The sequence below is a fragment of the Xiphophorus maculatus genome, chromosome 8 (assembly GCF_002775205.1).
Source record: "Xiphophorus maculatus strain JP 163 A chromosome 8, X_maculatus-5.0-male, whole genome shotgun sequence".
NCBI lineage: Eukaryota > Metazoa > Chordata > Actinopteri > Cyprinodontiformes > Poeciliidae > Xiphophorus > Xiphophorus maculatus.
The window spans coordinates 6,572,417-6,589,607 of record NC_036450.1 but is presented as its reverse complement, the minus strand read 5'-3'; the positions used below and the strand labels follow the sequence as shown (position 1 = coordinate 6,589,607).

At 38.6% G+C, this 17,191-nt stretch overlaps 2 protein-coding genes across 2 annotated transcripts; both read left to right on the top strand.

Annotated features, from left to right (window-relative positions):
* Nucleotides 1–3,064: 3,064 nt before the first annotated feature.
* On the top strand, nucleotides 3,065–8,868 carry gtf3c5 (general transcription factor IIIC subunit 5). Its single transcript, XM_023337824.1, has 11 exons — nucleotides 3,065–3,361; nucleotides 4,353–4,551; nucleotides 4,622–4,832; nucleotides 5,190–5,370; nucleotides 5,469–5,573; nucleotides 6,347–6,461; nucleotides 7,008–7,088; nucleotides 7,351–7,439; nucleotides 7,516–7,598; nucleotides 7,665–7,807; nucleotides 8,581–8,868. Exons 1-11 carry the CDS (start codon nucleotides 3,146–3,148, stop codon nucleotides 8,793–8,795), a joined length of 1,638 nt encoding a protein of 545 aa, XP_023193592.1. The 5' UTR covers nucleotides 3,065–3,145; the 3' UTR covers nucleotides 8,796–8,868.
* Nucleotides 8,869–10,203: 1,335 nt separating this feature from the next.
* LOC102226098 (bile salt-activated lipase-like) lies at nucleotides 10,204–16,650 on the top strand. Its single transcript, XM_005814277.2, has 11 exons — nucleotides 10,204–10,309; nucleotides 10,471–10,618; nucleotides 11,982–12,101; nucleotides 12,170–12,367; nucleotides 12,444–12,574; nucleotides 13,285–13,392; nucleotides 13,485–13,599; nucleotides 14,554–14,740; nucleotides 15,824–16,027; nucleotides 16,109–16,309; nucleotides 16,391–16,650. The coding sequence occupies exons 1-11, from the start codon at nucleotides 10,247–10,249 to the stop codon at nucleotides 16,572–16,574; spliced, it is 1,659 nt and encodes a 552-aa protein (XP_005814334.1). The 5' UTR covers nucleotides 10,204–10,246; the 3' UTR covers nucleotides 16,575–16,650.
* Nucleotides 16,651–17,191: the final 541 nt, after the last annotated feature.

Here is a 17,191-nt window from a genome sequence, read left to right as displayed (position 1 = left end):
GACGTGCGGTCAGGGGAGGCAGGTGAGGCAGTGCCTCACCAGCCATCATGGAAAGAAAGAAAATATATAATCATAAAGTAATTTAAATTGTTATATTCATCCGGTGGTTTGTACTAAAAAATATTTATTTTTCATGTAGCTTCACCAATTTCGATTTTTATTTGTTCAAAATCGCTGAATTTTCTTATTTTCCCATTCAAATGCTTGGAAGCGATGCCGGTGAGGCAGCAGCGAGCTCTGCCTCACCTTGGATTGCGCAACCCCTGGCTCTGCGCTGGCTGCTAAGCGGAGAGAGCATGTTGCTGTACGGCGTCAATAAAATGGTTTAAACAAATTTAATATGTGAACTTATTTCCAATAATTTAGCTTATGTATATAATGTACAGTGCTTTTTGTCACCAACTGTGTTTGTGTAACGTGTTTCGTGTAATGAGCGATTATAAACGGCAGAGAACAGGTTCGAGGTGAGGCAGGCAGTTCTCTTGCCTCAAGGCAGGGGGCGCTCAAGATCCCAGACGTTCGTCTTGTTCACTCCTCAACTGCCGAGTAAGTGACAGCGAGCTAGGCTAAACGATTCGGGAAGCAAGTCAAGTGCAGCGATAGATTATAATAGAGATAGTGATTTTTTTCCTCTCGCTTATCCCGACTTTCGACATGGATGACTACATTACAACACTAAAAAAGTTTTCTCAAGTGGACTTTCAATCGAAGCAGGTAAGACAGTAATAACATTTATTTTGTTTTGTTTTTTAAGGAAATGTGTGTTTTGTGAGCTACAGTTTGTATGTGTAAGGATGCAGAAGTGAAACATAACCTGTAAACTGCTGTCAATCTATGCATCTATTTGCAAATCTGATTCTGATGACGTCAGTGCCTCACCAGCTATGAACCTCACCGCACGTCACTGTCAAAAACATTAGGTTTTTCTTGGTCACAATGTAAAAAGCATTTGAGTTACTAACAGTGGCTCAGTAATCACAAATAAAGTGTATTTATTTAGATTCTTATAGAAAACTGAAAACAATAATTGCTTCTAAACTTCAAAAACTAAAATGTTTCACATGAATTTTTGTCAAGTTTCTAGTGTACCAGACTACACTTGAATTAAGACAACAATAACTTAAAAGTAACTTTTTCAGGAAGATAATTTATTTTACATCAAAAGATATTGATGTAAAATAGTATAGTAAAGTAGTATTTATTCTACTATACGCAGAATAAATACTAGTTCCATTTATTTCATTTACATGCAACTTTTAAACTTCAGTCTAACCAGTCAGTTTTTTACTGACTTAATCGCACAAGTCAAACAATAATAACTGCTTCTTTAGCTCTTAAATTCAATGCAAGTAGCACAAGTTAACTTTCCAAATATTGTTGTTTTGTTTTTACAGCTGGGTTTGTCTTTGTAAGGGAAATCAGGTTTATTTCCTCAAACAGAAACCACATTTAAAAAAATGACTGTAGCAGGTCAGTAACATTTGATCTATTTTTACTAATTGCTACAACTAAATCAAATTAATGTTGAATTTTTCTTAATTTAATCATTAAAAATGACTTATTTTAAGTAAGTTTAGAAACAATGTCAATAGCATCGATGTATGATGTCTGCAGAAGACAAACTTGAGCTAAAATAAATAAGGATGAATATCCAGCAGCATCTTAGATAACTCTGTCAACACTCAGACGAGCGAAGCGTCTCTGTTTCTTCCTCATGGGATGATAATCTGTTTACAGTTCCAGGGCGAGTCTGAGAGAAAATCTTGTTTATTCAGATCCTTTTTAAAACACAGGATTTCTCAGATTACTTTTACCAGCAGCTGAATCGTCCAGCTACAAATCCAAAATATTTGCATAAAGAATTTTTAAAGAACCGGTTGGTAAAGTGTAAGCTTTAAAAAAACAACAACAACTTACTTACAGACAGACAGGTGTTGCCTCGCGATAGTTTTGAGAGTGCTGCCCTCATGTGGCCAGAAACGGCAAAGCCACTACGTCATTCTTACAGATTTAAAAACTTGACTTTTCCACAGTTTTGTCCTCTATTACAAGAATTTAACTTTTAGCGAGTGAAAATGCAGCAAAATACTAAAATATTCAAAAGTCTACAAATAAAACCAGAGGAGTTCTTAATGAAATTATTTGTAAAATGATTTTTAAAGCCTCCAGTTGCTTCAGGTGGTTGTGCTGCATAAATGTTTACATTTATGTTTTTTTATTATTATTATTTTCAGTTATTTTACAAAAAGAAGAATCAATTGTTTGTCGTTGTTATTAACTAAATAATTTTGATTTATTTATTGTTCACTAACTGTAGTCTGAATATTTTTAAAATACTAACCTATTCCTCATATTTTGAAATTAAATTATACATGTTTAATCAGCAATGCATGAAACTTTTAAAATCAAATTATGAAAGTTTAATCGGTATAAAATACATTATTGTTTCTTAAATTAGAATATCAATAACTAAAATACTGCCAGGAATTAAAAAGATGTTTTAAAAAACCTCTAAAAATACAATCCAACAGTTAATTCTCTTAAAAAAATCAATTCTGTAATTTCAAATATTTCCAAATTCCACAGAAATTATTTCAGATGATCTAAATAATCTACTTAAAATTCTTAAATAACTCATGACATATAACGCATGAGTTCTTTTTATTATCATGTGTTCTAATTTTTTTGTACAATGACAAGGAAATAGAAACGTACAAAAGAAAAAAAGGTATGATAGAGAATACAATATAATATTAATCTGACGTCAACTCTAAAAGCTTGTGAAAAAATTAACACAATACAAAATTAGTGAGTCAACCAAAATTTAAATGACTAATTTCTTTTGCTTTTGATTTAGTGTTGTGATCCAAGTCAACAATTTCAAAATATATAAAAATATTGTTACTGCTAAATTCTGTAACAACATACTCGCCTTCAAAAGCTAGAAATCTGTCCAGCTAGCTATTTTTATTTATTTTATTTTCATACCGGTTAGTGAATCATAGAATTTTTCTCTGGAAATGGAAGCGGAACCTTTTACATCAAGAACTTGTTTCCGCCCGGGCTTATTTTGCACGTTCACAGTCCGCGTACGACGTGAAAGTGAACATTTCTTACTCGTTTTCGCTCGCTTTTAACGGGAGCAATGGCGGCTGCTGGTGCTGCGGATCAGGGGGATGTGACGCTAAACTTTACCCTGAAAGAGCTGAGCCTGTCCGGCCGGACCGGAGAGTCCACGCCGGGCGGCTCGTCCTCCGTGGAGCTGCGGAACAAGAAGCTGGTGTGCGTGGAGTATCCCGCCATGGTGACCAGCGTGGAGAGGATGCTGGAGACTCTGGGAGGAGAACAGACGGTGACGAAAGTGAGCGGAACCAACTGCTGCTGGTTCGGGATTTGTGCGAAATTCGGTTAAAACAGAAAATAACCAATGGGATAACAAAACATTACCGGGTGTGAACGTCAGGCTAAAATATTCTGTTCCCCTTTGGAGTTCGGATAAAACTTTTTTCTTTTTTTTAAGAAAGGAAATATGTTATCTTACGTAACAGGGATCATATGTTTTGTCATGGAAAAACAGAAAAATAAAACAAAAAAAGCAGGTTGATCAAAGTTGGGTAATAACTAGTTACATTTACTTGAGTAACCTTTTTGAAAAAAGTACTTTTTAGGAGTATTTGTACTACACTGCTCTTTGAGTAATTTTATTATGAAGTATTTCTGCTCTTACCTGAGTAACATTTCTGGATATTATGAAAATCCACTGAATGAAAAAACAACAACCATGTTTTAAACAAAGATTGACCACAAACAGACACACCTGGAGGAGTTTTTGTTTTTTTTAAGTTTCATAAGTTTTTTATTGATAGAAACTGATTTGGAAAATATATATATTTTTCCTATCTCGTGACATAGTGCGGTATAAAGTAATCTGTGAAAAACATTAAACTCCTCCGTCCTCTCCCAGTGGTGAATAAAATCAACCAATCAGAGCCTAGGGGCGGGACTTAGCGCTGTCAATCACTCTCAGTGTGGCATTGCTCATTGCACTCTGTTATGACGTAGCTAGCAGAGCCTGTTGTGAATGCTAACCCTTGTTAGCATGGCCACCGATCACTGTAAGGTGTAATGGTGTTTCTCCACCAGTAGACCATTTAGTATCGAGTACATGAGGATGATTGACAACACTAATACACTCCTTTAAAACCACGTCTCCATGTTTTTTCTTTTAACATTTTAGCATTCAGTGTTAGAATTATCTGCTTACGTCTTTAAAGATGGAAAGTTTATTTTGTTATTGTGATTCCCAAATGTGATTATTGATTATTGAACTCGTATTTCTGGTTTTCCCACAGACGTTCAGTGACCCCAGCAGGCGACTGGAGATGCGTTTCCGACCCCGTGACCCCTTCTGCCACTCTATGTGTGGAAACCGGCTCCCGTCGAGCAACCTCCTCCTCAGGGTGCGACGGCGGGTCCGAAAAAAAGACCCCAAAGACGCTCAGATCCAGATGGACGTGATGGGAATCATAGGAACGACGTACAAGTTCCAGGGTAAAATCTGAACCTGCTTCACTTCATTTGTTAAATTAAGAGAAAATGAAAACGTGTATTTGCTCTGCAGGGATGGTAGACTTCCAGTGCCTCGCTGTGGATTCCCAGAACGGAAAAAACGTGTCTCTTTACGACAAAATCATCCTCCATAAAGCAGAGAATCAAGCGTTCTTCTCGCAGGACGTTCCTTACTTCCTGCCCCCGGCCATTTTCTCACGCGTCGACAGTCCGGTGGATTACTTCTACCGACCCGACTCCGTTCAGAAGCTGGTGTCGTCGCTGTAGGTCGACCTTAAGCCAGGGAGAATACGCAAGAGGATCAGTGCCACTGAAAAATACTAACATTTTTACTTGAGTCTCAGATTTTTGACTTTAACCTCAGAATTTAGATTTTTTTTTTCTCAGAATTCTGACTTTTTTTTCCTCTGAGATTTTTGACTGGATTTTCTCAGAATTCTGATTTTTAAACTTCAAATTTTATTTTCTCAGATTTTTTTTCCTCAGAATTTATTTTTATTTTTTTCCTCAGAATTCTGACTTGTCTGAGATGACCAGTCAGTGGCCCTGCTCCTCTTCCGTAGAGGAACGAGGATTTGTTTGATTTGTTCTGTAAATGTTTTCCTGTTTTGCGTTTGCAGCCCTCTGCCCGTCAGTAAGAACTTCATCGGTTTGAACCGCGCCCGGCGGCCTCACAACGCCATCTTCGTCAGCTTCACGGATCCCGCCGTTCCCAGCGAGTGCCTGGAGGCGGCGCGGGTCAACTGGGGTCGGGTGTGCCTGAAGGAGCACGACCTTGAGAGCGAGGAGAAGGTCAAGAAGGTATTTGCTCAGCTGGAAACACGGCCGATTCTGATTCTGTTATGCAACGTTGAACGGTTTGGTTTTATCTAATCTCTGGAAAACATTTTGCTGCTCAGATGTTTGAGAGTCGACCCATCTGGTCCCGCAACGCCCTCAAGGCCAACCTGGACCTCCACCCGGATAAACTCAAGCTGCTGCTGCCCGTCTACGCCTACTACATGGTGAGCAGCGCGTTCTGCAGGCAACGCAACCTGGAGACCGCAGCGCAATGTTGCAGCAAAATGTTGCCCAACTAGAAGCCAGAAAACTGCTGGACCTCCAGTTGTTCTGTCTTTTTTCCTCTTTCTTCTTCTTGTTTTTCATTTTCTTGTCCATGTTTTTGTTTCGTTCTTCATGTTTTTTCTTCTTCCACTTTCTGTTCTTTTATTTCTTCCTTCTGTTTTCCTATTTTTCTGTCTTCTGTCAACTTCTTCCTCTTTTCTTTCCTCGTTCTTTTTCCTTCTTTATTTTGTCCTCTTTTTGTCTTTTATCCTTTTTATCTTTCATCTTTTCTTCTTCCTCCCTTTTCTTTCTTTTGTCTTTTTTAATTTCATGAAATACTTTCTGCTGTTTAAAGTCTGAACAAAGTACTTCAACCACTCATGCATATCAATAAACAACACAATAATTTAAAGGTAAATTTGTTTCCGTAATTAAATTTAGAAAGTAAAACTTCTAACATTAATTCTGAATCTCAGAAAGTTGTTACTACAAATGAAGATCAATTAAAAAATTACATTTTAATACAGTAATGTGATATTTTGTCAAACTCCAGGAGGGTCATAGACACGCTCAGGGTAAACCACAAAAGGTCTTTGCTAACCGGACAGAATCAATTCAAATAAATGGAAGGTTTAGTGGAAGGACAAAATATGGCACACATGGACAGGAATAACAGGCCTGGACAGGATTGTGTCAGTTGTTGTTTTCTAACCTCCAGGTGTTTCTTCTCCAGGTCACCGGACCCTGGAGGAGCCTGTGGGTCCGACTCGGCTACGACCCCAGAACGACCACAGAGTCCAAGAAATACCAGATGCTGGACTTTAGGATCCGGGTCAGCTCCAAATACGGTGAGGAGAACCAAAGAACTGCATCAAAACACCAGCCACCTTGTTCCTGATGAAGTTACGACGTCAGTAATAATCTGGTTCTGTTCAGGATTTATTGCAACCGTTCTTTTCCTAATCTGGAAGAAAATTTGGGCTGCAAGTTATGATTAATCAATTAATGCGTCAATTATTCTGATGACTAATCAGATTTTAAAAATGGCACACTCTACATATTTTTTAATTTACCACTTAATAGTTTTTTATACAATATTAGAAATATGTTAAAAGATGCAAATAAATAATTCAGTTCCTTTTTGAATTAAGAAAAACATTTTACTGTCTAAAAATCTGAAGCAGGTGAAGTTTGGCTAAAGCATATTTACATTTAAGGTGTTGTTACCTTATATGCAATATATATGTGTGTGTGTGTGTATATAACAAACTGTTTTCTTCAGTTTGTTACCGTTACCTGGACTGTCTTCATGTTTTTCGTCTCATAGATGCTGAATGCTAGCCAACTGTTTGTGGTGTGTTGCATTCTCACCATGCTTTTCTTCTTTTTTTAAGGCTACACTCCACCCAACATACCGGTGAAAGCCAAGAGAAGCACCCTGAGCTACAGTCTGCCGACCACTCTAAACAAAACAGGTTTCAATATGAGCTGATTCATGCAAATTCATGCAAATTTGTTTAGGCGTTTTGATTGTAGAGCTGAAAATCTTCTGGTACAAGCATTACATATCAGTCAATATCGATAATTATTAAGGGGTTACATAGAAATATCTGAAATATTTGGCATGAATATTCTCTCAGAGGAATTATCTATTGATATTGATGGCGTCTATCGAACAGAATTATCTTCACAATAATATAATCTTGAAACTCAAGCTGCCACTAATCATTTCCTAAGCTCCGCCGGCTGCCAGCCTGATGGATATTCCCGCCCCAGAAGGCCCCGGTACCAGTCGCGACCCGCCTCCCGTCTCCTTCCAGCTGAAGGTCGGTGAACAAAAACATCAAGAAAATGAACAATTTTAAGCATTTTGTCCTGAAACGACCTCCTCTGCTCGTGCAGGACTCCGCTTACATCTTCAGAGACGGCTTGCTGCCTCCACACAGACAGATGTTCTACCAGCTTTGTGATTTGGACGTGGACAGGTACCGGGCGTCTTTAAGACTCTGTCCCGCTGTGACCGGCGGTCGCTAACGGTTCTGCTTCCCCAGCATCAGAGAGGCGATAAGCCAGAACGACGGCGAGGAGCGGGAGTGTGACGAGCGCGACGGCTGGTGTGTCGTCGGCACCACGGATAAGCTGAGAGACATCATCTCCACTATGATTAAGAAGGTGGTCAGGGAGAAGAAACCAGGTACGAAAAACAACTTCAAAGCATTTCCTCTTTTCATAATCGACCAATCAAGCATTACATCTTTGATAATAGTGAGAAATCCCACCATCTTCATTTAATCTTAATCTATTCAACGATTTATACGTGCCTGGATTTAAAGCACTAAGTCAGATTTACATTTTGAATATTTTTATACTTCTACAGCAAATGTGCTTTAAAAAAAACACCCAGGTGTTTATGGGTGTCTGGAAAATTAGCCGTTTTAATTAGCCTTTCAATTGTAAATTCCATGAGCACTGAGCCGTTACCTAGCAACCCCAGCAGAGTTCCGCCCGTCACCTAGCAACCCAGGCTGAGCTCTAGAACATTTGGTCAGCAGGTTTTACTGCTGTACGCGCTGCACAATGGCTGCCGGAAACCAGAAACAGCTTGCCGCACTATTACTGGTTGCGGAGGAGGCTCCACTTCTGCTTTTCAAAGACGTGTGGTTGTACAATTTCACATCTGTTTGCGGCCATTTTAATGTGTGAATGTAAGCGTTGAGTTGGGGGGCGTGGCCAGGAGCAGCTTGTTTGGATTTAAAGTGAGAAGACTCCCTAAAACAGGCAGAACTGAGCAGACAGAAATCTTACTATCTAAGAATGACTTTGTGTAAAACAATGTAGTGAACATGTTTTGTTTCACCCGTAGATCTGTCCTGACCTGTTCATGGAAGCATAATAGGTCACCTTTAAAGATAATGATTTTTTTTTGTTTTTTAATCCTTCAGTTCATTTTCTCTCCTTTTCTTTCAGAAAAGCAAGACAGGTTACCAAAGAGACGACGGAGAGGACATGTAAAATACACGATGAAAGATCTGAAAGGAGAGGATGAGGAAGAGGACGATGAAGAAGAAGAAGAGGAGGAGGGTGACAACAAAGAAGACGAAGAGGAAAACGAGGATGATGAGTTTCAGCCTTCAGAAGGAAGTGAAAATGAGATGGAGACAGAAATCCTGGATTATATGTGACAAAATAATCTGGTGTCCATTTATGTAAAAAGTTAGGATTTTTTGTAAAATGTAAATAAAGAAATCAATTTCTTTTAAAGCTTTGAGGTGCTGAGTCTTTACTTGTAAGATCCTCCACTCGTTGGAGATCAGGTTGCCTTTCTGTGGTCCAACAGGGAAATCTAGGAATCTCTTTCCAGATTCTCCTCCAACCTGGAAAACTTCCAAAGGAGCCATCCTGATTGTGTGATTACAAACAATCAATCGAATAATAAATAATTGTCGATTAATGGTTCACTAGATTCCAATCGATTGACAATTAACGTCTGTTAGACCTAATTTAGTGTTGTAATTTGGCCTCCAACCAGCAGAGGGCGCTGCTGGTCCATCATTAAGCGGAGCCCTTAACACAGAAACAGAGATGGAGGAAATATCAGAACAGGAAAGAGAAATGGTCCAAACAAAGCCTGATGCGGGATGCAAAACGCGCCTCATGCGGTTCCGTGGTGAATATAAACACTCAACCAAAAACTACTAACGTGCTGCGAGGCGAAACGCAGAAAAATTACAACATAACGGTTGATATGACAACAGATCTTAACTATATTTTGGTGCTAAACCGTTCAGTGATTTATAAGGTAACAAGTATTTTAAAGTGTATTTTACCTACAGAGACTTTAAAACTGGGTGATGTGCTCGATCTTCCAGGTTTTAGAGAGAACAGCAGCAGCAGCATTCTGGATCAACAGGCTGCCTGGTTTTAGGCAGACCTGTGAAGACACTGCTGTGATTAAATTAAATTACTTTGTTTTTCTCAATCAGTTTATAATACGCAATTATCCAATCTCACACAGAAACACAGTGTTTTTTCTTTTTCCGATTAAAAATGACACTGTTGTCAATTCAACTAAAGATAAATATAATTGTTTCTATATTTATGTCTTAGTTGTTTATTCCTAGAATGTTCTTCAGGTGATAGAAGACTGATTTTGTAATTGTTTTTATGTGTCTCTGAAGGTTCATGTTTGAATTATTTTTATTTATCCTTGAAGATTTGTCTTCATGAGATCATTTAAAGGTGCAATACGCCTAAAGCGTAGCCTTTCACATGTCTGGTTTTAGTTTATTTTATTGCATAAATTTCCATGAGTTGGTCACTTGGCAAAAACATCTTGGCTCGCTTTGAGAAACTGATATGATACTCTGGGTCTTTTCCTGACGTGGAAGTTGAGGAAAGTAGCAAATTTCTGGTCAAGTTAAAGTCAAATTTCAATCAAGTTGAAAAACTGACATTAAACTTTACATGATGACTGTTTTTTCTTTATGTGAAGTGTAATATTTATCTGAAGAAAACTCAGAAACATACACACATGAGCTGGTTAATGATTATGTGTCATGTCTGCACATGTGTCAGATGCTATTTAAAAAGCGCGAGGCTGGCAATCATCCTGGTTTTCAGGGTTTTATTCCTGATGGCGGTTCTCGGGGTTTTGGTGGCGCTTTCCGTTCTGCTGGAGATCATCTCTGCCGCCTCTGTAAGTCCTCCTCAAAAAGCAAATCTCACACGAACAGAATCTGAATAATCTAGAGATAAAGAGATTCTTATATTACTTCTAATATTTTTTTGTTTTTCTATCTAAAAGGACTTATTTAAGCCTAAAATGACTCAGTCTTAGTTTGTTTGTGACCCTTGCAGCTCGGGGTTGTGTCCACCGAAGGAGGGTTGGTGCAGGGTCAAAACCTTCTCCTGGGTTTCAGTCGCTACATGGATGTTTTTAAAGGCATTCCCTTCGCTGACATCCCTGGGAGGTTTGAGAAGCCAAAGAGTCACCCAGGCTGGAGCGGTGGGTGACCCTAACATACTGTCCATAACAACCAGGACAGATGTGCAAAAGACTCCAAGTCTGTTTACTTCCAGAAAGCAACTTAAATGTATTTATTTAAATTAAATATGTAGTGGGAGAGGTGCAATTTATTTCAATTATACAGTCTTACACTTATTTTGACAAAAATATAATTACAATTCTATTTTATTTTATATATTTTTACCTCCTAAGCATTAAACTAAACATGCAACATTTTATTTAGTTTTAATTTTTCATGTAATTTTAGTTATTTATTTTTTAATTCAATTGAAAACAATCTTGTCCATTCTCAGCAATAGCAGCAGGGTTTGGGTCACTTTATTTTTTGAAAATGGCTGCTGTATTTGGGTGAACCAAAATTTGGTTTTACCTTAAAATCACTGGATAGATGTGATACTTGCTACTACGAACTTAAAAGTTAATCACCCGAGATTCACGGAAATTAAGGACTATTATATTTGAGAATCCCTCTAAACACTTTTAACTGCTTATTTTAATAGTTTATGCACCGAAAATAGCGTAATGTGCATTAATATGGACAGTATTGACCGTCTGCAGTTCTATGGTACCATTAGCAGCACCGCAGCAGCACAAGCTAACGTTAACGCTCTTCCAATATTCATTGGTCCTCCTTATATCCGCTCTCTGGGATTCAGCCAATCAGCGCCAAGAAAAATGAATGGCGCTACTGGATTGGCTGCTTTTCAAACGGCAGCCAATAGCGTGTCAAGTAGCATTTTGGCTAGGTTTAGCTTCCCAAGCTGCATCTTCGATCTTTTTTTATGTTCAACAAAAATATCACTGACCAGGTGTGTTGCAGAAAATAAAAAATAAGAGTACTCAAGTAGAAATATAACTTAGCCGTTCGAAGAATTGGTCAAGTGAGAGTAAAAAAGTATCCGGTTAAAAAGACAGCTCTACTGAGCATCAGAACATCTGATTTAATGTTTTAAAAATAGACATCAGACAGACAAATATGTAAAATTATATCAAATTTCTCGAATTGTACAGACTAAAACTAAGAAAAAAACCAAAATAAAATAATACCATAATTACAAAATAAAAGATTAACGAGTGGGAACTTTATAAAAATATTTCTCAACTAAAAGTAAAATGTACAGTGTAGTAAAACTACTCCTAAAAGTAATTTTTTTTCCAAAAAGTTACTCAAGTAAATATAAATGATAAATTGTAACAAGTTACTATCCACTCTTTGAATTTCATGAGGTCATCACATTTAGATGCATGAATGCATTGAGTTGCTGCCGTTTGACTGAATTATTTTCTACTAGTTAATTAATCCGTTAAAAATGCCACCATGTGTTGGTATGTGCCTAATCAGGTACACTTAAGGCCACCCAGTTCAGGGACAAATGCCTTCAACTGAACCCTTTCATGACCATCGTCTCTGGCAACGAGGACTGTCTTTACCTGAACATCTGGGTTCCTCACATTGGCTCAGGTAAATATCTACATTTACCTTCAGAGGCGATCAAATTTAGACCAAAACTAAGTCTGTTTTTTTTCCAGTGGCCTCCAATATGCCCGTCATGGTCTGGATCTACGGTGGAGCTTTCATGTTTGGTGAGTCATTTGGAGCAAACTTCATGGGAACCCATCTCTACAATGGACAGGAATTGGCAGAGAGAGGAAACGTTATTGTTGTGACGTTGGGATACCGTGTGGGAACCCTTGGCTTCCTGAGTGCTGGAGACTCCACTCTTCCTGGTAGGAACCCTTTAAAAAGATCCAGTTGGTACCTTCAATGCTTCGTGCAATCTTCACTTTGTCGGATCTCGTTTAGGAAATTATGGGCTGTGGGACCAGCAGGCCGCCATTGCATGGGTGCACAGAAACATCCAGGCATTTGGAGGAGACCCCAGCAACATCACCGTCTTTGGAGAATCCGCCGGAGGAGCCAGTGTTAGCTTCCAGGTCAGAGGTTTAACTTGGACCATTCAGCAGATTTTTAAGAACATTAGCAGATGTTATATTGAATGGATAAAAGCCATCTGTGGGCACACACCACCATTGTTAATATGCTAATGTGCTAATATTGGAGCTAAATTTTTGTTTAGTGCTTGTTTAGTGCACTTAGCTTCCCCTAAGTTAATATTTCCAGATAAATTCTAAAGCGCTAATTAACTTGGTTGTTTTATAAACTTTCAGTTGAATAAAGTTTGATGTGTGTTTAGAAGTTATTGACTGTTAGGAATTCTTCAAGTAGTTCATGTTTATATTCATGCTCTTATTTTGAAGGGGGTGAAGAACTGTTCCGTTTCCTCTCATGTTGTCTCTTGTTTTTTTAACAAATGTTATTGAGCAAGTGGTATGTATCTAGAAAAATACAACACTGACAAACACACTTAAAAACTCATATATGTTCAATCCTACCGTGGTTAGCTAGGCTAAATCAGCAACAGAGCTAGCAAAACTCAACATGCTTAAATTTAGCACTTTAGTGTTAGCTTCTGCTGAATACCATCTGAGTGTAACACTTTCGCGTTAGTGAAGCTAATGCTAATGATTAGTACTTTAACATTAGCACAACTAACTTTTTAGTTAGTGATGTCCATGACTATTAGAAACCTTTCTCAATTACTTGGAAAGGATGTTAATAAATGTGTTTCCTGTTTCTCTGACAGACACTCACCCCTCACAACAAGGGATTGATTAGGAGAGCCATCACCCAAAGCGGCGTCGCCCTTTGCCCTTGGTCTGTCAACAGAAACCCTCGCAAGTATGCTGAAGAGGTACATGGCTCCTGTTACCCGTGTTGTAGGGATCATTAACATGCATACTGTAAAACATCAGCAATGTGACATTTTTAGAGCTTTTTCTCCAGCTTGCTCTGAAAGTCAACTGCCCCACTGACAGCGGAATGGCCGACTGTCTGAAGATGACGGATCCAAAGGTTCTCACTAAAGCGGGAACCGTCTCTTTGACCAGCTCTCCTGACGGTAAGCTCCACACTCCTTCTCATCTGCTAATGCACTAATAGTGGGACTTTAGCATTTTAGCTAACTTTGAAAACACTTAGCTTCGCCTAAATTAATTTTCTAAATAAATTCAAAAGTGCTAATTTACTTGGCTGATTTGTAAACTTTCATTTGAATAAAGTTCAACATGTTTGTTGAAGTGTTGTTTATCGACCGTTAGGCGTTCCTCCGATAGGTAGATGTTTATAGTCACAACACTCAACAACTCTAAAACCGGACCCACGAGTGAATGGTTTGTTCAAAAGAATCATTTTCTGAACACAAATAAATCTATGTTGTAACACAATTCATTGACTTGAGGTTGGTGTCAGAATGGTTAAATTTAGCGCTTTAGCATTAGCAATGGCTAATTTACGCTAATATGTCAGTGTGGAGCTCTAGCGTTGGCTGAGCTAATGTTTATGAGCAGTGCTTTAGGTTTAGCCCAACTAACTGTTTAGTCAGTGGTTACCACTACTGAATGTTTTATTTTATTGATATCACTATGCATATTTTAAAAATTAAACTAAGGAAATGCCATGAAAATTAGCTGTATGCTAATTTGACCCCATTGAGGGCAACGTACTGTGTTGTAACACATTTCACTGACTGATGGTTGATGTCAAAATGGTTAAATTTAGCCCTTTAACATTAGCAGTAGCTTTAGCAATGGCTAATTTCCACTAATACGATGTCAGTGTAGCATTCTAACGTTTTTCAACAAATTTGACCCATTTGTTGAAAAATCCTTTGTTAATTGGAGATAAATAACTTTGATTAGTGATTTTAAGCATATTTTTTCAATATGAAAAACTTTCTTAGTGAAGTATAACAAGAAAACTTGAGGTGAAAATCAGAGTGTATGATATCTGAAGCAAATATGTATTGCTTTACTGTTAAATCAGATTAATCTGAGTCAGTATGTCTGTCGGTCAGACCCTTTTGTCGACAACCTGGCTCTTACTCCTGTGATTGACGGCGACTTCCTGCCTGATGACCCGTCCAATCTGTTCCACAACACCGCCGACATCGACTACATGGCCGGAGCCAACGACATGGACGGACACATCTTTACCTTTTATGATGTCCCGTCGATCAACTCTCCTCTGACGTTCACCTCTGTGTGAGTTCAAGTTGTATTTACTAGATTTGTGACACAATAAGTCTGTTGAAAGCAGGTAAAAGTTTCAAATCACCTGTAATTTTAATAGCTTGAAAGTAATTTGATCACTTCTGTCAGCTTTCTGGATTTTGAAAAAACCTTTTTGGATTTTTTCATCCGTTGGAAGGTAGCTAGCATAAGGTAGCTAGTAGCTAGCATTCGTTGCTAGCTGCTAGCAACGGATGATGGAAGAGTAACAGAATAGAGTTACTCACATTTCTGTTGAAATGTGTGGAATATTTAACGTATCCAGCTAAAGAAGGAAAATACATGTCTTCTGGAAATAACTGAAATAGTCAGGACCTAGACCAAAGTTAAGCATCCAAAATCCAAAGAAAAACCTTTAACTGGGACTTATTATACAAATTTCACATTTTGCAAGTTTTTATACGTCCATTTGCTCCTAAAACAAAACACAAAAAACATCCAGCTGTTTTTTGGCAATAAGTTCACGTTTTTGGGAAATGTTATTTGATTGCTAAGTCACAATCAATTGCTACTGCGCCGTTACCTAGCAACCCCAGGAGCCCAGCCCATCACCTAGATACCCAAGCAGAGTAGCAGCACCTTTTGGTCAGCTGGCTTTACCGCTGTATACCCTGTACAATGGCTACTGGAAAAGACAAGTGGTTTGTTGTTGACCTTACCGAAACCACTTGCTGCGTTTTGGTTGGCTCCACTTCTGCTTTTCAAAGATTTTCGGTTGTATAGTTGTGCATCTATTTGGAGCATTGAGTAGACGTTGAGTTGGGGGGCGTGGCCAGCAACATCTTATTTGGTTTTAAAGTGACAAGACGCCCTAAAGCAGATAAAATCTCATTATCTAAAATTAATTTTGTGCAAAAAATGTAACGAACATGTTTTGTATCACTCGCATATCTATCCTAAGCTGTTTAAGGAAGCATGAAAGGTAACTTTTCAAAAGGCTGGGGACACTACTGATCACTTTAAAACATTACAAAGAAGTTGAACTCAAAACTTTTGCACAGGTTTTGATGCCTTTTTACCAGATCTAAATGTCCAACATTCTTGTCCTGACTGAAGCGATGAGATCAAGAGGCTCCTGGGTGCTTTCACCAAGGAGAAAGGGACCCTTGGCTTTGAGAATGGCTTCTCTACCTACACCTTGGACTGGGGATCCAATCCCAGCCAGGAGACCATCAAGAAAACTGCCGTGGCCATTGAAACAGACTACATATTCCTGATTCCCACTCAGGCTGCCCTTTATCTCCACGCCTCCAATGCAGGGTAAGAAAACACCTTTCTTTTACAAATATAACATATTTGGTTATAATGAAAGTGTTTTATCTTTTCATTTCTCCATTTAAGAACTGGTCGCACCTACTCGTACTTCTTCTCTGAGCCCAACCGTATGGGAAACTACAACAAGCCCTGGCTGGGCGCTGATCACGCCGATGACCTGCAGTACGTCTTTGGATTACCTTACTCCACGCCGCTGATGTACTGGCCGAAACATCGGACCTTGTCTGGACACATGATCGCCTACTGGACCAACTTTGCCAAGACGGGGTATGAATACAACACAAAATATGTCTTCAGACTTGGAAATAGATCAAGGTTGGTGAAATTTTCTACTTCTCTGGTTCACAGAGATCCTAACGTAGGAGATCTGAGAACACCTGCAACATGGCCGACATTTACGTCCACTGGACACAAGTTCTTGGAGATCAATTCCAAGATGGACGCCGGCTACGTGGGCCAGAAGCTGAGGTTGCGCTATGTGAATTTCTGGACCAGCATTTTTCCCAACCTTCCCTCCATCTACTCAGAATAAAACCTGTGTTTGCAATGAAGCCAATGTCTAGTGGGGCTGGTTCATAAACAATAAACACATGTGTGACGAATACAAACACTGCTTTCTTGGTTTTTATTTCATACAAAAAATATTACACTGAATAAAAATTTAAAAAGTAAATGGATATATTTAGATTCTTATTGCTGCCTCGTTACCATTACTCTGGAAAGTATCTCCAACTAATTGTCAAGATGCAGTAGTGCTGTAGTTATTTTAACTACAAAGAAAAATAAGAAAAACAAATTTTCAAGAATTTAAAACTTCCTTATTTAAGCATTTCATTTAGCCTTTAGAACGCCTTTCGTCTAACATCCATCAATTTCTTAAATACTGAAAATGAATTTGGATTTGTCTCTATGCCGATGACATCATGTTCTACTTTCAACTCGGTAGCATCTATTTTTAACTCTGCTTCAACGCTGTGGATAAGTCTTTGCTGATAACTGCAGATATGACCAGATGTGTCATTTTCTTATCAAAAAAACTGTACAGTGTGATGATGCGCAAACTCTACATCACAGGCGTCAAACTCAAGGCCCGTGGGCCAAATCCGGCCCGCCACAGCTTTTTATGTGGCCGGCCCTCTAGAATCTAGA